The sequence below is a fragment of the Fistularia commersonii genome, chromosome 3 (assembly GCF_037954325.1).
Source record: "Fistularia commersonii isolate RoL2024-O1a breed Wild chromosome 3, RoL_Fcom_v1.0, whole genome shotgun sequence".
Taxonomy (NCBI): Eukaryota; Metazoa; Chordata; class Actinopteri; order Syngnathiformes; family Fistulariidae; genus Fistularia; species Fistularia commersonii.
In genome coordinates, this window is record NC_141286.1 from 21,731,812 (window position 1) to 21,749,162 (window position 17,351).

Sequence of the window (17,351 nt, forward strand, 5' to 3'; positions counted from 1 at the left end):
TAAATGTGTACATCCAAATACTGAAAAAGGTCAGATCACAGTTTTCTGACAACCAAATTCTAGGCAGCAATAACTGATTTGACTTCATCATAATTTGCACATAATTGTTACCAATTAGGCAAATGTATGGACTGGGTTACACATCATGTTTTACCTCTCAAAATTCACAAACGCTTGCTTTTAAAATCACGGGAAAAAGACAGCCCCTAAAAATAGAGCCGCTGCAAATAATTAACATTATGTTGATTTCAACCTTCCAGCGCAATGAACCTTACTAGCCAGTGGCTCATCACACACTTATTGACCCACCTGTGTGTGACACTGATTCCCTGAGGAGGAAAAGGCCGGAAGCGTCTGCAGCCTGCCACTGCGTTCTCCTCCACCGGCTCAGCAGCTCGTCGATGAATTGTCTCTTCCTCCCATCCGTGCCCTGAAGCAGGTCTCCCACATACTCTTCAATCTCCTCTGCTTTTTCAATGGACAGGATATATCTAGACAGAGTGGCAGTATGGCGACAGTTGACTTCAACAGCGCTTTATAAAATAGGATATGAAAACGTGCCAACTGACCGCATGATTTACCTCACATACGTTTATACGCATCCGCACATCTATTCAGATACATACAAATATACATAAACAAGAACTGCCTTTCAAGTGTGATGTTTTTATTATCGCATTAAAAAACATTGAAAAGGCCACCCACTACTTCCTCCTCCTCATCATACATTCAGCATCAAGTTGACATGAAAATACTTCCACTTTGTCCTTGACTGTGACGCCATACTCAGGTATTTGTGGCCAAGGACAAGAGTTGCCCTTAAAATATCCATTATGACGTCAAGATTTTTTTTTTCTGAATACTGCACTTTAATGGCACGTCGATGTTCGTGCCTCTGAGAAAACTACCATCGTTCCTGAGCGTCAAAGCCTTTTTGTGGATTATAATATCTGCAAAATCCTTAATTCTGCTGGATCACACGGTATTGGGACACAGACTTCCGCACACGTGACTATCAAGGCTGTTAATGATTGACGTTAGCTTGGGCTACATCATATTTAGCATTTTTAACTGAGCCGTTTTATGTCGCACTTTTTTTTAAGACAGCATTTAGCGACAACTGTGACGCAACTATACATCTAAATGTATAAATAAAACAAACGGGGACGTGTTTAATACGTGACACAACGGTGTTCATACAGTATTTCGGAGTCGAGGTTTATATTTTAAAGGGGCGTGAATTAGCAAATTAGCATGTTATCATGATAGCTGTCTGTGGGATTCAGCGCTCCTTACTTGACGATGTCTTCGCACGCCTCCAGCTGAAACTGGAGTTGTAGCTGCTCCAAACACCACTGCAACAAGTCGCCCGACATTTCACCCGCAGAGACTCTTTAACCGGAATATAAACCCCGAAAACACCGGCCACCGTGTCCACTCTTAGAAGTCGTACACGATAGTGTTTCCAGTCGGCGGAATAATACGGTTGCACACTGCCAAGTGGCGGTGGTGAATGTGACCCTGATGAAAATGGTGCGGTGGAACATTGGTTCCCCCAAACTAAAACAGTTTCCGGGTTCCTTTATCTAATTATTAGTTTTTAATTTACATTTAATTTACATTTTTAATTTACCATACGAATGAACCAAGACAATAAGCCAGTACATATTTTTGTTGCTATATTTGGTGAATTTAATTAATTTTAAATGTTTCTCTGTGTTACCTGGAAATGTGGTTTACAAAGCTTTTTTTTCACGAATTCATGAATTTGTTCTGTATTTACATTTCCTATTAGGTTTATTTTGTTGATATTAGATTATTTACCACACGAATTAAACAAGAAAAAAAAAGCAAATACATTTTTTTGGTGCTATATTTGGTGAATTTAATTAATGTTTCCTTGTGTTACCTGGAAATGTAGCTTACAAAGCTTTTTTTTTTCATGAATTCATGAATTTGTTCTGTTTTACATTGTCTGTTAGGTTTATTTTATTGATATTAAATTATTTACCATAGGAATGAAACAAGATAAAAAGTGAATACATATTTTTATTGCTATAGTTGCTATATTTGGTACTATGAATGTTTCCCTTTCTCAGAAATCTGGTTTACAATGCCTTTTTTCATGAATTCATGACTTTGTCCTGTATTTACATTTCCTGTTATGTTTATTTTATTGACGTGAAACGATTTACCAAATGAATGAAACCAGAAAACCTGAATTCACATTTTTTGTATAACATTTTTTTTTTTTTCGTATCATCCTTCATAATCTCAGTCTTAAATTACCATCGGTGTTGTTGCCCATAACCTTGAAGTGTTTTGTTTTATAAACTATCATAAAATTTGTTGATATAGTTGCTTTATCTGATACTATGAATACGTTTCCATTTACCTGGAAATCTAGTTTTACGAAGCCCTTTATTTCATGAATTAATTCTGTATTTACTCTTCCCAAACAGGGTTCATATATCTATTATAAACCCATTTGTGTTCTGTTTTACAGAAGAAGTTATCACACTAGTTTATTGACTGGAGAACTTATCTTTATGTCAACTTATAAGTACATATAATCGGACGGAGATTCAAATATCCCAAAACAAACCAGGTACTTGAATTCTAAATATGAAAATTTAGATTGACGCAAGGAGTGGTATAATTAGCATGAAAATCAACAATTTTTTGTGCAGTAACATCCAAATATAAAAAAAAACTTTATTAGTAAAAAGTCAGAGCAGAAGATAAAAACACCTTACATTGAAAAGACTGTGTAGATTTCTAAAGTGTACTAGAAAAACTAAAATCCTGGCAGAACTTTGTTAATATGGATTTGCAGGTAGAATCACACAAATTAGTCACTCGTTTTTCAACAAAAAATTGATAAAATGTTAGTTGTTATGAATATATGTGATTTTATACCATACAATAAAAGGTAAACCATCTATACTTGACATTTGGCAGAATTATTCAAAATTAGTACAAGGGAATACAAATGCTACACTGTGTATTTTGCATCACACAAAAGTTAAAAAGGGTTTTTAAATGAGTTTGCTTCTTGCATTTATGCTTTATGAATAAATTGCTTTTGCATTTCTCAATAGAAATGGAAGTTTCCAAATCCCCCGTTGTTACATTTCCTGTAGCTATTCATTATTAAAAGTGAAAGCTTTTGACTGTTTTCACTGAATCGTTTCTCAAATTCTTAAATGAGTCAAGAGCCTCATGCTGACGCAAACATCAACACAATGCAGAGGAAATTCAGAACGAGGAAAGCGACGAGACACAGCCGATCGATTACAGCGGCGGCGAATCTCCACTCGTTGCGGACGGTCTCCATCTCGTGTTGGTCGTGAAAGGTTTTGGCGATGTAGCGCACCTCCTCCAAGATGTTAGCCAGCTCTGGTTCCCCTTGATGTTTGGAAGGGAGCAGCTCCTTGTCGCCGGAGACGGCGGGGTCAGATGAGCGGGGGAAGTCGCTTTTGGGGTCGGTGGCGCCGAGCTCCACGCCGTTGTGCGCTCGCTCCTCTCCCGGGCGTTTCATGTGCAGGAGCCGGCTGCACCAATCCAGGAGGAAGACACGGATCTTCAGGAATAAACAGAGCAGTCAGTGACAAAACTATCATAAATAAGTCCTTTAATACCACACGAATTAAAATAATACGCGTATGCACAGTAAAATTACACGTTCCGACTGCGTTTAAAGTCCAGGATAAAAATACGGTTAATCTTGATCGCAGCAAGTGAAGATGACGAAAAAACACGGAAGCCATGTTGATCCGGTTAGGGATTAATGGATAAGACACTCACCCATTTCGGCATTGGGCCTCCGCGGGGGTTGTGGTGGTAAAATCGTGAAACCACGACTGTGGCGATTACGGAGAAACCAACGAGAACCATAATGATGCCCAGATACACGGCTGAGGGAGAGAGGACGGAAGCGGGAGAAACAAATGCACAGGTTTAATATTACATAGACAGTTACCCTGAAAACAGGCAAAAGGTATCGAAGCCTCCATTTGGACCAGGAGCCACACAACCTTTTTCAAATTTAAACCAAAATAAGACGACATATAACGCTTTTTTTTTTTAATTTTTTTTTTATTATCTTTCAGCTATGGGTCAGCAAAATATGTGTTGCATTTTTTTAAATCAGTGAACAATTTCTGACATTTCTGCATGCGACAAACCATTCTGAATTGGGTTGAAGGTTACTTTTAAGCAAAATACTCAATGTCTAATTGAATCTTTCTTGTATTTATGAAAAAAAAAAAAAGCCAAACTAAAATTATCCACCGGCAGCAAACCAAAAATGCCTCTCTCTCTGCGGTCATCGTTTATTAAGAGTGACAAATATATTTTTACACATTTGATTTAAATGTTAAGATCGCCATAAGCTAAAAAATGAATAAACACTAATACTTGTTAATGAGCCGCATGCTCACTTTGGGTTTATAAATAAGTATAAATATATATATAAATAAGAAATAAATATAAATATTGATAAATAAAATAAAGCTTCAATAAAGTCTGATTCTAAAATTGACAATAATGTTGTCACTCTGTTTCTGTTCATAACCTTGTTTGTTTTTTTTGTCGTCTTTTCTCACCCATGTTTTTTTTTTTTCCATTCTGTTTTTGACTTTTCTGCGATAGACTGCATTAAGCCACTTATTTATTTAAGCAGATAAACTGGGAAAATGAAACATGGAATTAGACGGACTCTGCAAGTCATTTTCAGCCAAATGTTTCACCCTGCTTTAATTGGATGCAGAGAGGAAGAGTGACTGCAGGTCCAATTATATCTTATTTTAAACCGGCAAGACACGGGGGGATAAGGAGACGGCGAAGAGGGCAAAACGCTGCGTTGTCGGTTCATCATGTTGGAAAAAAAACAGATGGGGGGTTTGTCGTCCGAGCTATTACCGCTGCCATCTGGGGATTAAGAAATCCTTTGTTTTGACCCCTGAAATATCAGTGTGTGTTTTTCGGTGCATCTTCAAGTCCGTTGGCATCTTCCGATCGCAACCGGATCACTAAGTATGCGAGCGAACGCCTCGGGTCGTCAATGAATGGCCTTTAGCTGCTCTCCTGAATTCCAAATCTACTTGAACGGCCCCCCCGCTTCAACCCCAAACATCGACAGAGCCTCTAATTCTAAACTCATTATCCGTGACAGCCGCTCCGGGCATCATTACATCATTAGTAAGTGATGTAATGAAGTTTCTGTTACTGCAATTTGGAAATTCTCCATCCAGTAGAATTGTGCATGCTGCAGTTATTTCTGTTTCTATGAAAGACAGTGTGATGCATTTTTATTAATCGGAGACTGCGAGGAAAGGCTAACTATGCTAATGCAACGGAACTGCATTTGCATTGCGTTTTGACTGTTTGTTTTTTTTTTTGTTTGTTTTTTTAGTGAAATTTTTCAGCATTATGGGTGGCCATATTGCAGAACTTAAAATCACGGTAAATGCATGTTTGGACAAGACTAAACTTAAGCAGGGGGAACTGGCTTTGTGACAAAAGGCGGTTGTCCAAATCGGACGGGGGAAGATGCCAGACTTTTGAAGAAAATGCAGGATAAAGTGACGACAATGAACATTTTTGCATTGTACTATACATCAGGAGGTGTTGTGTAAGTCGGTGTTTAAAACATTGTTGATATTGTTGCGGAAGTAGTTACATTTATCAGGGCAAGAGATTAATAAATGAGACTTAAATTCAGGATGTAAGCTACGATAGCTAAGGTGGCTCAGCCTGGGTAAAGTGCTGAAAATGTCTGGTAAGAACCTTTTTAGGGTTTGTGAAGGTCAAAAAGTTGCTTCTGTTTTTAACTTTTAATTATATCCATAAGAGTTATTTTCCCCCTTGATCCACAACATAGTTTTGTATATCTATATAAATATTAACTGTATAAGTAGAAAACTATATTACATAAATATTTCAATAAATATATATGCTAAATATGGAGAGACTTTTTCAATACTTGATACTTTTACACTTCAGAGTTTCTTTATTTATTAATTTTTTTACTTGTATTTTTAGCTAGCTTGTCACTGTTTTATCCTTATATGTCTTGCTGCTGCTGCTAAACAGTTTCCCAAGCATGGGATCATGAAGGTATATCTCATCTCAACCAGTAGCAGCTGATCAAAATATATAATTCACTACCTTTGACAATGGGATATAATTATTATTATATCTCATGGCCATCCAATGCCTTTCAGGTTTCTCATACGTCCCTTTGATAAATAAGTGAATGAACAGAAATGCTGCTTGATCACCCGCCACAGCTCTGGTGACGCACGGCGCAACTTTGGCCGTTTGACTTACCGAATAACGGCACGGACGCCGACGTGATGGGCATGATCTGTGTAACAAGGCACATGAAGACCAGCAGGGAGAGCAGGACCGTGACCCCTGAGAGGAGACCAAGAAGTACAGTTACAACAACTCAAAGCGTCAAATGTTCACCTTTCGGAAATAGCTCGGCTAATCGCGGATGCTAAACGTTCACGTGGTCAGCGTTTAAACAGGGATTGCACTTTGCAAATCCGCCTTTTGGACATTTTAAGACTTCAAGGTAAATGAAAAACAGACTAAATAACAAAATGCACCTTGCACAGCAGGGTTAAAGAAGAAGGTCCAGCCTAATTATAGCTAAAGTTAAAACCGTCATCATTTGGTTGGTTTCAACTGTAAATAAGGCCTCATTAAGATGGGTGTTGACACACACACACACACACACACACAAACCTTTAATGACGCTGGCACAAACACTGAAGTCAAGCGTGACAATGGGATTAAAAGCTTCCTAATCCACTGTCAGACTTGAATCTGAAGCGAGTTGATTACCAGGTGCCAGCGTAAATCCCCCCCAAGCAGTGGATTAACGGTGAACCATTGTTTTCTTGTGGGCGTGACCGAAAACGCAGCGAGAAAAAAAAACACAACAAAAAAACGACAGGGTTGCGATGGTCGGACAGTCGACGTGACGGACGGGTTACGTGTGAAAACTTCAGCTCGATCGAGATCTCACGGGATATTAATTACTATCCGACGGCACGCCGATTTATCGATCGCCTCAAGGGCGGGGGATCATCAAAGTAAACACTGGGCGAGCGTGATAAATCAGTTTAACATCAACGTTATATGCATAATTTCCCTTGCGGATGAAATGTTTTAACCGATAGATCAGGGGTCGGGAACCTTTTTGACTGGGAGAGCCATAAAAGCCAAATATTTCTTGATATGGTTCATCGAGAGCCATATAGTATTTTTAACGCACAAAAAATGAAATATGTCTTCCTTTTAGTGCGACCTCTGGTGCTGCATGGATTTGCTCGAAGTGCTGCTTTATATTTGACCGTTTCATCTATTCAATTTTATCATAGCATATTAGTCATACCGCAGATCCAAATGCAAATTCCTCCGTCCACGCAGGCTGGAATGCGCGGTAATCATCGTCTTTTTTTTCTCTTTCGCCATCATTTCCGTTACGAGATTTGATGCGGATAAAGTAGTAAAATTAAAATTAATTTCTTCACCTTTACAATGACCCAGACGTGCTCGGAAGCCAATGGTTCCCAACCAGACCGACGGGTGACCCGTGAAATTTATCTTCAAAACTAATTTCTTTTTACTTTAAAATGACACGGTATTATGAAGAAATCTTCTTCTTCTTTCGACTTTTCCCCTCAGGGCTTGCCACAGCGAATCAACTTTCTCCATCAAAATTATTATGAAGAAATATCACAAGTATTTTAGAATCAGTTCCAAACTGATTTTTTTTTTTTATAACTCAAAATTATCTGGGATTCATATGGCATCACCAGAAGAGCCATATATGGCTTCCATATATGGGTTCCTGACCCCTGCGATAGATCATATTTAGCATTTCGCTGGATGCAGAATAAATTTGCAAATAGCTTTACTGTATTAATGTTTCCTCATTTTCCTCTGACTTATACAACCGCACTGCAGTTCATGTACATATTGATGTTTTTATCCAACTTCCATATTAAAGAAGAGCCAGACATCGGACCACAAATGCGTGTGTGTGTGTGTGTGTGTGTGTGTGATGAGCCCGACCCAGTGAGGTTTTCTCCGTCGACTCGACAGGCAACAGGAAGACGAACAGCGCCAGCGCGGAGATGACCACACAGGGGATGAGCAGACTGAGGCTGTAGAAGAGCGCTCGTCTCCGCATCACGATGGTGAAGGTGATATCGTGGTATGCCTCGGGACAGCAATCGTAGACCTTCTCATCCCAATGTCCCTGCAACTCTGTGAGTAAAATACACACACACACAAACACACACACCAGTCAGGAATGGACCTTGCACTGTTATCCAGCGATTCATCAAAAGAAGGACATTACTACACACACACACATACATCATATACTGTGTTTATATGTTACATACCGTAATTTACCGGACTATTGGGCGCACCTGAATATAAGCCGCGCTGGTTAAAAATAAAAAATATGTGTATATACTGCTCAAAAAAATAAAGGGAACACTTGAACAACACAATGTAACTCCAAGTCAATCACACTTCTGTGAAATCATAGTGTCCACTCAGGAAGCAACACAGATTCATTTTGACTTGTTTTAAGGACATTACATCAAAGTTGGATCAGCCTGGAGTTTGTTTTTACACTTTAATTTTGAGTGTGATTCCTAATCCGGACCTCCATGGGTTGATACAATTGATTTCAATTGATCATTTTTGTGTGGTTTTGTTGTCAGCACATTCAACTGTGTAAAGAGCAAAGTATTTCATAAGAATATTTCATTCATTTAGATCTAGGATGTGTTTTTTAAGTGTTTCCTTTATTTTTTTGAGCAGTGTATATGTGTACATATATGGGCCGCACTTGTCTATAAGTTGCAAGTGTCTATGTTACAGCATGAGATGTTATACAGAAACTTTTTTTTTTTTACTTTTAATTAAATACATACCGGTAGCATCCAAACAGTGCCTGTAACATAACTGATGAAAATGTATAATTTTATCATATTATTAATAATAAATGACAAGGAAAAGTCCCTGCTTTGTCCTACTCCAGCTATCCATCGCTATCTTTGTCTTTTATGGTAATTTCATTGGTCCGGTGTGACGAGGCTTCATTAGCCCCCCAAAAATCCATAAATTAGTCGCAGCGTTGATTATGCTGCAGTGTTCAAAGCATGTGAAAAAAGTAGCGGCTTATAATCCGGAAATAATGGTATGTTTTTGCTTTATTTTTCCAAGGTGAACCATATGTATGTCCATCCAACATAGGAGTTTTCACACAAATTCAAATATGTAATAAGTGAAACCAATATATACAGTGGTCCCTTAAGATACGAATTTAATTCATTCCAGAAGTGGGTTTGTATGTTGATTTTTTTTCACATCTCCAATGGATTATCCCCACTTAAAATAACGGAAAACAAATTAATTTGTTTACGCCCCTAAAACTCACAAAATAAGGATATTAATTGAGAGAAACTCTGAAAAAGAAGGATATTTGTTATGCAAGGGACCTTAAAAAGAAAAATCATGGTTATTGTAAACTTGCTTTGTTGGTGTCCATGATAATACAAAAAAAAAAAAAAAATAGGCAAAAATATTAATGCACATTCAGAAGATGAGTTGTGTGAGCTCGCTTGGCGTGTACTGCGCTAATTTCATATTTTGATTTTCTCAATCGTATTTATACCATGAAATGTTTTCAAGGATAAAAATTGCTCAAATTGCTTCATACCTTTAGATATTCTTAAATAAAATGATTCGTATCTTAAGGGGGCCATTGTAATTATATTCACTGTTATCTTGTCTCGCATGCCGTAGATATAAAAATGTAAATATTATCATGGGGACAGTGCATTGGTCCCGGATAACCATCGGATGAGGGCATTCATTCAGAGAAGGAAATTAGATTTTAATTTCTTTGGCTTTTTGGGCATTTCGACAGGTTCTTTGACCTTCTCAGTTCAGCGAATAGCTCTGGAAAGGGTGCAACTATATTTTATTTGGTGATATTTAATGAAATATTCATTTCACACAGAGAACTGCTTACGATCCCGCTTTCGGAAGCTGTGAAGCCCTTTTTTTTTTTTCAAAAATTAAATTAATAAAAACATATCTGAGGTCTTTTATGCCGGGAGCGACTGACCGACCCGGCTTTTAATAAGCATCGAAAACGACTTTTTTCAAAGCTGATGTAAAAAGTGAGGTAGGTCGGGTGTTTTCTGACAGGAGGCGCCATTCGGAGAAAATAACATTACAAATTTGATTGATTTATATTAAAATGAAATAAAGCATTTATTTTAAGTATTTTCCTTTCTTATAATATTTCCCATTACGTCATCCCTTATATGTGAGCCACCTCTGCACACCACTGACGTCCGCTTATCGGATGCTCTTACCGACTACATCCCACTCGGGGTTGAAGAAAGTGTCATCGAGTTCAGGATCCTTCAGCTTCAGCTCCAACAGCACGCCGCTGTACGTCCACGACATGAACTTGAGCGTGCAACGTTGTTCGTCAAAGGGGAACCAGCGGAGGTCCATCGCACAGGTGCTCTTCAGAACAGCTAATGGCGATGATAAAACACCCAAAGCCCTCGGTTCACGTAACAACCAAACAGGTAACAGAGCAACGGGGGCTGAATCTTTAAATAGTCAGAAAGTCTAATGGTGCCCGGAGGGTACACTCTTCTTTTATTTATTCATTTAGCTATTTTTGCTTTGGTAAAAGTGTCTGCGAAAAAGTTGAAATTGACCGAGAGGGATGAGAGGCAGCTTTATGCGAAGTTGGTGAAAAATACGGTGATTCGAGCTCTTTCGGGGAGTATTTTTGGAGAAAAGCGGGTGGGGGATCAAAATAAGAGAAACGTCGGTCCATTAGGTGGCGGAGGAGGGAGGGTCTTAGTCAGACCAGATACCGAGTTTGTTTTTAGCCTCGACGTGAAGAAAATAAGAAGCGGCCATCTTGCAGGAAACTCAAGCATCGCCCTACTTCGGTTTGGTAAATAAGACGGGAGCGATATATCAGTGGTAAACACTCTCAGAGCAGGCAAAGGGAAAAAAAAAACAAAACAGATGAGGATCGTGGACTATGCGCGCTGAAATGAATGCGAGACGAAGCCGCTCCGAGTTCATTGGATCGGGTATTTATCGGCATTCATTCAGCGAAAGTCGATTTCAAAGAAGGATCATCCGGAACTGAGTTGATGCGCGGTTTTAAAGCCGACGAAATCGATCGATTCAGAAAAAAATCCAGTCATGTGGACCGGATTTTGTCGCAGTTGCCAAAATTGCCCGAGTGAACCGTGAAACCGTCGTCACCCGACCCGATCGACATGAGGATCCGATTATCTCTGACCCTGGCCGCTTTCGTTTGTCCGAGATGTTTAGATTACAGATCTCACCTGGAGTTATGACGACACATTCCCCCGAGGATTCAAAGTAGATGTCTTGCACGGCGGTTTCCAGCTTTTCACCAATGCTGCGGAAACAGAAGCGCATCAGTGTGCGGGGGTGGAATCGGAATCAGAAAAAACTTTATTTGTCCCCAAGGGGCAATTGGGCGCACATGAAGTACCAGCATCAGATATATGGGTGAATATACATATATAACTGTAGCTACTCGAGTCACTCGAAGACTGGGTTTAAGACGTGAGCCTGATCTGCGAAGATCTTTTTGGCTGTTTTTAAAATGTTGCTGTCATGGAAGCAGGAAAGAAGTCTGAAGGGGTTGGCCGATTATTTTGGAGCGGACCAAGGTGGTGCGCTCCAGCGGTTCTTGTCATGTTGGGATATGGAATGGAACCAGAAGGTGATTGAGAAGGTCAATATGTTCTCAAAGAAGGCGTGGTACGATGTGGTTTTAGTATCTTCGATCTCAAGTATCTGATACAGAACATTACTTCCAATTGGGGATTTTAAATGGGAACACTGGATTGATATGTCTAACGCAGAGTACTTATGTATTTGCTAAATGAGAAAACCGGCGCCTTGATATCTACCTGTTCAACATCATGATGTCCGGCTTCCAAAGGTAGCTTTCGGGTAATCTCAGATTACTCACACCGCCGTAACTGGATTTATCCCACTTGAGTGCAGAATCATTCCAGTACTGTGAGACATGGAAATAAGTTTGATTTATTTCCTTCACAGACGTGACGTCTGACAGGCTGTGAACGCAATTCAACTCCAGGACCTCTTTAGGGAACCAGGCGTTGACAGCGGAACCAGGAATGAGTATAAAAATGACTGTGAAGGGAAAAAAAAAAAAAAAAAATCCCAAGTCGTTGGGAATTAATAACAATGTTTGGGCAAATTCCACGACAATCCACTTGGGCGTTCAGGCACAGCTTCCTTTTATAAAACCAGTTGTTTGGCCGGTTGCAAAAAAAATATCTGCCAGATGAGCTTTGAGCTTTGCGTAAGGGAAAAACGTGTGCTTTTTTGGAAGTAAGTCTTACCATCTCCAGCCAAGCGTTGGTCGTCAGCATCTGCTTGGTCTCATCCTGTCAGAGAGAAACTTATTAAAAGCGCCGACGATCCAAACTATCGTATGCCGACCAATGCGCCGAGCGTAAAAAGTTTTTCTCACCACGTCGATGATCTGGAAGAGTCTGAAGCCCAACTTTACGGTAACGGTATCGTTGTCATTGTGGACGGGTCTTCCAAATTTGTTGTACCCTTTCAGCAAGTCGGAGTAAAGTCTGGCCTCCTCGGGGCTCTGAAGAGACTCTGCAAAAAGACCCGAGACGCCTGTGAGCGCTTCTGCGGCACAGCAAGGAGGTCCAAGCGAGCCTTTCTGCATGGAGTCTCAATGTTTCCTCCAGCTTCAACGGTTTCCGGCTACGTGAATGAAGGAGCGAAAGTTGTATGTCTCTACATCATACCCGGGCATTACTCGCGTAAGGTCAGTTGGAACGTGATTGAAAAAAAAAACATTGATTTCGTTAATGTTATACAAGTGTGTTGCTTTCATTTAAAAAAACTACTTTTTTTTTTTTCACGCACATACATACGGTAATTTCCGGGCTATTAAGCGCACCTCAATATAAGCCTCAACAGCTAGCCGATCGCTATCTTGGGCTTCCTTCCAGCGCACTAAAACCGTCAAAGTCGTCTTCTTCGGTGTCGGAGTTGAACGGACTCAGAATTTCCCGGTCATTTCATCGGTCTGATGTGATGAGGATAAATGTATTAACTCCCCCCGCCTCAAAAAAAGAGTTCATATATTAGCCGCATTGTTGTTTAAGTCAAAAATTACGGTACATCCATCCCTGATGATGAGATGCGTGAACAGAGATGCGAGGGATGCTAGCTGGTTAACCCTTAAAATGTCAGCTCACCCCAAAAAAAGAATAGTTGATGCCGAATGCCAAGTCCTCAACAAGACACGGACCGCTAAATATTTATTCACAGAAGAGGTGAGTACAGATTCCAAATTGGATTGTCGCCACGTGGCCAAACATGGGGGCGGATACAAAAAAGTTGTCTCATGAAGAGCATGCAAGATGCTTTGCTAGCCAATCTTTTTTAGTTTTCAAGGCAAGTTAGGCCATGTCCCGTAAAAATTGCCAGGAAAAATAATCGGTTTTCAGAAGGGGAGTTTATCAAGGAGTGTTTGTTGGACCCAACTTTGAATATTTTCTCTGGCTGGGATGTTCGACACTGCCCAGATACTCATCTTGTTACGAGGGATAACTGCAGACTAAAATCACGTTTACTAATGTGAACAGTCTCAGCGATGAAGTTTAACAAATCCAGATCCACCATCGTAGATGAACCTCTCATCCCTCTCAGCCGCCCTTCCTAAATCCGCTTTAGACATTCAGCCAGATTTTGTCGCACTTGTTCAAGCCCAAGTCAGGCTGGATTTCTCTCATTGAACAAGTAAAAAGAACTGGAAAAAAAAGGAAAAAAATCAAAAGCACTTTTTGCGCTAAGTTGATCAGTTGCATATCTTTAACATACTGCAAAACTCCTTTTTTATTGTTTGTTAAACCTCCTGAAAACACTTACGTAACGATTGTTTTGGTTTTTCCTGTTTATTACTTCTAAAAGAGTACTTTCCCATTTGATCGAAACTATGATTTGGATAAATATTTACGGAATCTGCAGGGGCCAGCACCCAAACTCCATCATGTTGACAAGGGAATTGTTCTAGATCTTGATACTGCCAAAACCAACCTCACAAGGTTAAAATGAGGAATTTGATTTTGTTTGTAGGAGTGTCCATTTCTTGTCCATCTGGGTTGGACAAGATTGTGTTTGTTCTTCCTTCCTTGTACATAGTCGATATTATACTGTCTCAGAGAATTAGAATATTGTGATAAAGTTCTTTATCTTCTGTAATGCAATTACAAAAACAAAAATGTGGTACATTCTGGATTCATTAAAAATCAACTAAAAATCTTTTATTATTTTAATATTGCTGATGATGGCTTACATCTTAAGAAAACTCAAAAATCCTACCTCATAATATTAGAGTATCATGAAAACGTAATTTTTGTTTTACAATTGTATGACAGAAGATAAAGAACTTTATCACAATTTTCTAATTTTCTGAGACAGTCCTGTATATTGTGTCCTGAAACCCTGCGATCGAGAATGTTAAGTTCCATGTACATATGTGCAAAGTATTACTTTCTTGGGCCTTCCCTCGAAACAAGTTGACGATAATGTAAAAATGTGAAAATAACATGATAAATCTAAAAGGAGGCACAAAAAAGGCGGGGTCAGTCACATGAGCATTCCCTTTAAATATGGCACCATAATAACTATAATATTTGAAATATTTCAAATATTTCTGGTACGAATCTGAGGAAGAGCCTATATTTACTCGAAACGCCATGTGAGAAGATATTTTCTGTCAAAAATTATCTCTATTTTTGGAGCACTCTTGGTGTTTTTTTTTTTGTTTGTTTTTTTCCAAACCTCTATCCATTTATCTATCCCTCAATCCCTTACTGGGCCGCTGATGTACGTTTTTTTTTTTCTTTCTTTTTTTTCTATTAATCTGACAACTAAAATCATAATTTAATGCCTTTTACAAAGGGAAATGATTAATATAGAACTGAATAAGTTTATGTCATCATTGGATCAGCCTTCAAACACAGTTCAGGTTTCTCATATGGCCCCTTGTAAGAATTAATTGCCCATCCCTGCTCTAAATGATATGTTAAGTGAATTTGCTATTTAATTTACTATTTCCTTTGACTCATTAAATTTTTTTTTTCCAACCAAAAGTATTAATTATCTCTATTTTTCTCTATTATCTCTATTTTTGGAGCACTCTTGGTGTTTTTTTTTTTTTCCAAACCTCTATCCATTTATCTATCCCTCAATCCCTTACTGGGCAGCTGATGTACATTTTTTTTTCTTTTTTTTTTCTATTAATCTGACAACCAAAATCATAATTTAATAATGCCTTTTACAAAGGGAAATGATTAACATAGAACTGAATAAGTTTATGTCATCATTGGATCAGCCTTCAAACACAGTTCAGGTTTCTCATATGGCCCGTTATAAAAATTAATTGCCCATGACGTGTGAATAAATTTTCTTTGACTCATAAGATTTTTTTTTTCCAACCAAAAGTATTAATGTAAAATATGCGAGGAACTTGCATTTCCCATAATGACCGCAAAGTCTGACCGCCCTCTTTGGGATTTTTTTTTTTTTTTTTTTTTTTCCACGGATGAATGACCTGTGAACTTTCTCGACCAAACTCAGCCATAATTCAATTTTCCCGCGGCTCTGTGTGAGAGGACACAATGTATACCATTGTCCCCGGATTCTCTGTCCAACCAAGCCTGGGATATTTTCTGCCAATATGTTGCTCAAATCATTGTGCAACTGATAAAGGAATGCACGGGGACGAATAAGAGCTCTGTTGTTGTGAGGATATATTTGAACCCAAAATGTTAATTAATGCGCTCACAGTATTATGACACTTTTAAATGCATCATTCGGGCGCACATGTGATATTTCATAACAGGTGATCGTTTGTTTTCCTTTTAGAAATATGAGCCTGTCACACGGTTGCTCCTAATAGTAAATAAAAAAAAAAGTAATTATAATGAAATGATAAAGTACAGAGAGATGTAATATTAATGTGCAGGTGCTCAACCTTGAATTTCAATGATAAAAATTGAGCTACAGGGCAGTTTTATGAGCTAAATAGAACTGATGAAAGTGGTTTGGACCATAAGTGCAATCTCTAAACTTTTATTTTGAAGGGGGAAAAAAATGGAAATGGAAAAAGTGAATATCTGTAAATCTTCACTTAAACTGATTTACTGCACCTACCCTATAATATTCATTTCCTGGTTAAACAAAAAAAAATGCTATTCTATATTGTTTTGACTTACTTTGCCTTTTAAAAATACATGAAAAAATAACAATAACAGTTGTTTAATAATTGCAATTAACTGCGGCTCCGCAAGGAAGTGGAAAAATAGTGGGAAAAGGAAAATCGAAGAGGTTTGGTTTTAAACTTGTACAAAAAATAGCAAAAAATACTCTTATCAATAACATCAACAAATTGACTTCCGAATTAAAATTTTTATTTATTCATTATTGATTTAAATCGGGCACTGGAGTCAGGGGCGCGCCCTGGGTGTTACGACGTATTTGTGATGTGTTCAAGGGGGGAGAAAGTAAAGACTGTAAAACCTCTTGTTAAACAAACAAATTAAAAAAGTAAAAAATAAAATGTAAAAAAAAAATAATATTTTGAAACCGCGAAAAAAGAGAGAGAGAGATGCCTTGCTGACAATTCAACCCAGAAGGTTGCGCTCTGTGACAGCCTACCTTTCACGGCGGAGGCGGCGACTGCGGCCAGCAGCAGGAAGCCGGACGGCTGCATGTCGAACGGAGCTCTTCTGCTGGACTGACCGGATCCTTGAGCAGCGGTGTTGACGACGAGGAGGAGGATGATGAATATAATGAGGTTGGGTGCCTGCTGGCTTATGGAGCAACAGTGTCAAAGCACACCCCTGTAAAGGGTGGGAGGCTGACCTTGGACGTGTTCCCTGAGAAGTGTGTGTGTCTGTGTGTGTGTGCCTCATATGGTACTGATGATGAGGAAAACAGACTTCTTCACAAACTGCCGACATGTCCACACCTTACTGTGCTTCGTTACATTGTCGCTAACCGCACTTGTAGAATAACAAGCACAATTCAAGGTGGAATTAAACCATATTTCCATGCAAACAGTGGTTGTAATAAATCAGTAAATACGGGCCGGTGTCTCCCTGAGCCGGTCCCAAGCATCTGGCGTAAAACTTTTGCCAAAACCAAACATGCAAATCAAACCTAATAACTAGATCATAGAG

General features: G+C 39.0%; 2 protein-coding genes across 2 annotated transcripts in view; both read right to left on the minus strand.

The window, feature by feature from the left end:
• Positions 1 to 1,472, minus strand: part of trip4 (thyroid hormone receptor interactor 4) — a 70,356-nt gene extending 68,884 nt beyond the window's left edge. Inside the window, exons 1-2 of the mRNA XM_086144146.1 lie at positions 1,297 to 1,472; positions 310 to 491 (exon numbers count right to left, since the gene is read on the minus strand). Coding sequence (XP_086000272.1) covers positions 310 to 491; positions 1,297 to 1,376 — 262 coding nt within the window. The 5' untranslated portion in view covers positions 1,377 to 1,472. The remainder of the gene's footprint in view (positions 1 to 309; positions 492 to 1,296) is intronic.
• Positions 1,473 to 2,527: 1,055 nt separating this feature from the next.
• Positions 2,528 to 16,971, minus strand: LOC147235839 (neuronal acetylcholine receptor subunit alpha-7-like). The gene is made up of 10 exons (XM_086144126.1): positions 16,828 to 16,971; positions 12,611 to 12,750; positions 12,480 to 12,524; positions 12,021 to 12,130; positions 11,424 to 11,500; positions 10,419 to 10,586; positions 8,092 to 8,286; positions 6,334 to 6,420; positions 3,808 to 3,917; positions 2,528 to 3,583 (listed from the first exon to the last, which is right to left on the minus strand). The coding sequence occupies exons 1-10, from the start codon at positions 16,880 to 16,882 to the stop codon at positions 3,221 to 3,223; spliced, it is 1,350 nt and encodes a 449-aa protein (XP_086000252.1). The 5' UTR covers positions 16,883 to 16,971; the 3' UTR covers positions 2,528 to 3,220.
• Positions 16,972 to 17,351: the final 380 nt, after the last annotated feature.

Bases quoted from the DNA above. Each gene is read 5' to 3' on its own strand.
- LOC147235839 (XM_086144126.1), bottom strand. From the start codon at position 16,882: ATGCAGCCGTCCGGCTTCCTGCTGCTGGCCGCAGTCGCCGCCTCCGCC. The intron at 12,525-12,610 runs GTGAGAAAAACT...TCTCTCTGACAG, and splicing joins TCTTCCAGATCATCGACGTG to GATGAGACCAAGCAGATGCT. The intron at 8,287-10,418 runs GTAAGAGCATCC...TTTTACTCACAG, and splicing joins CCCCGAGTGGGATGTAGTCG to AGTTGCAGGGACATTGGGAT.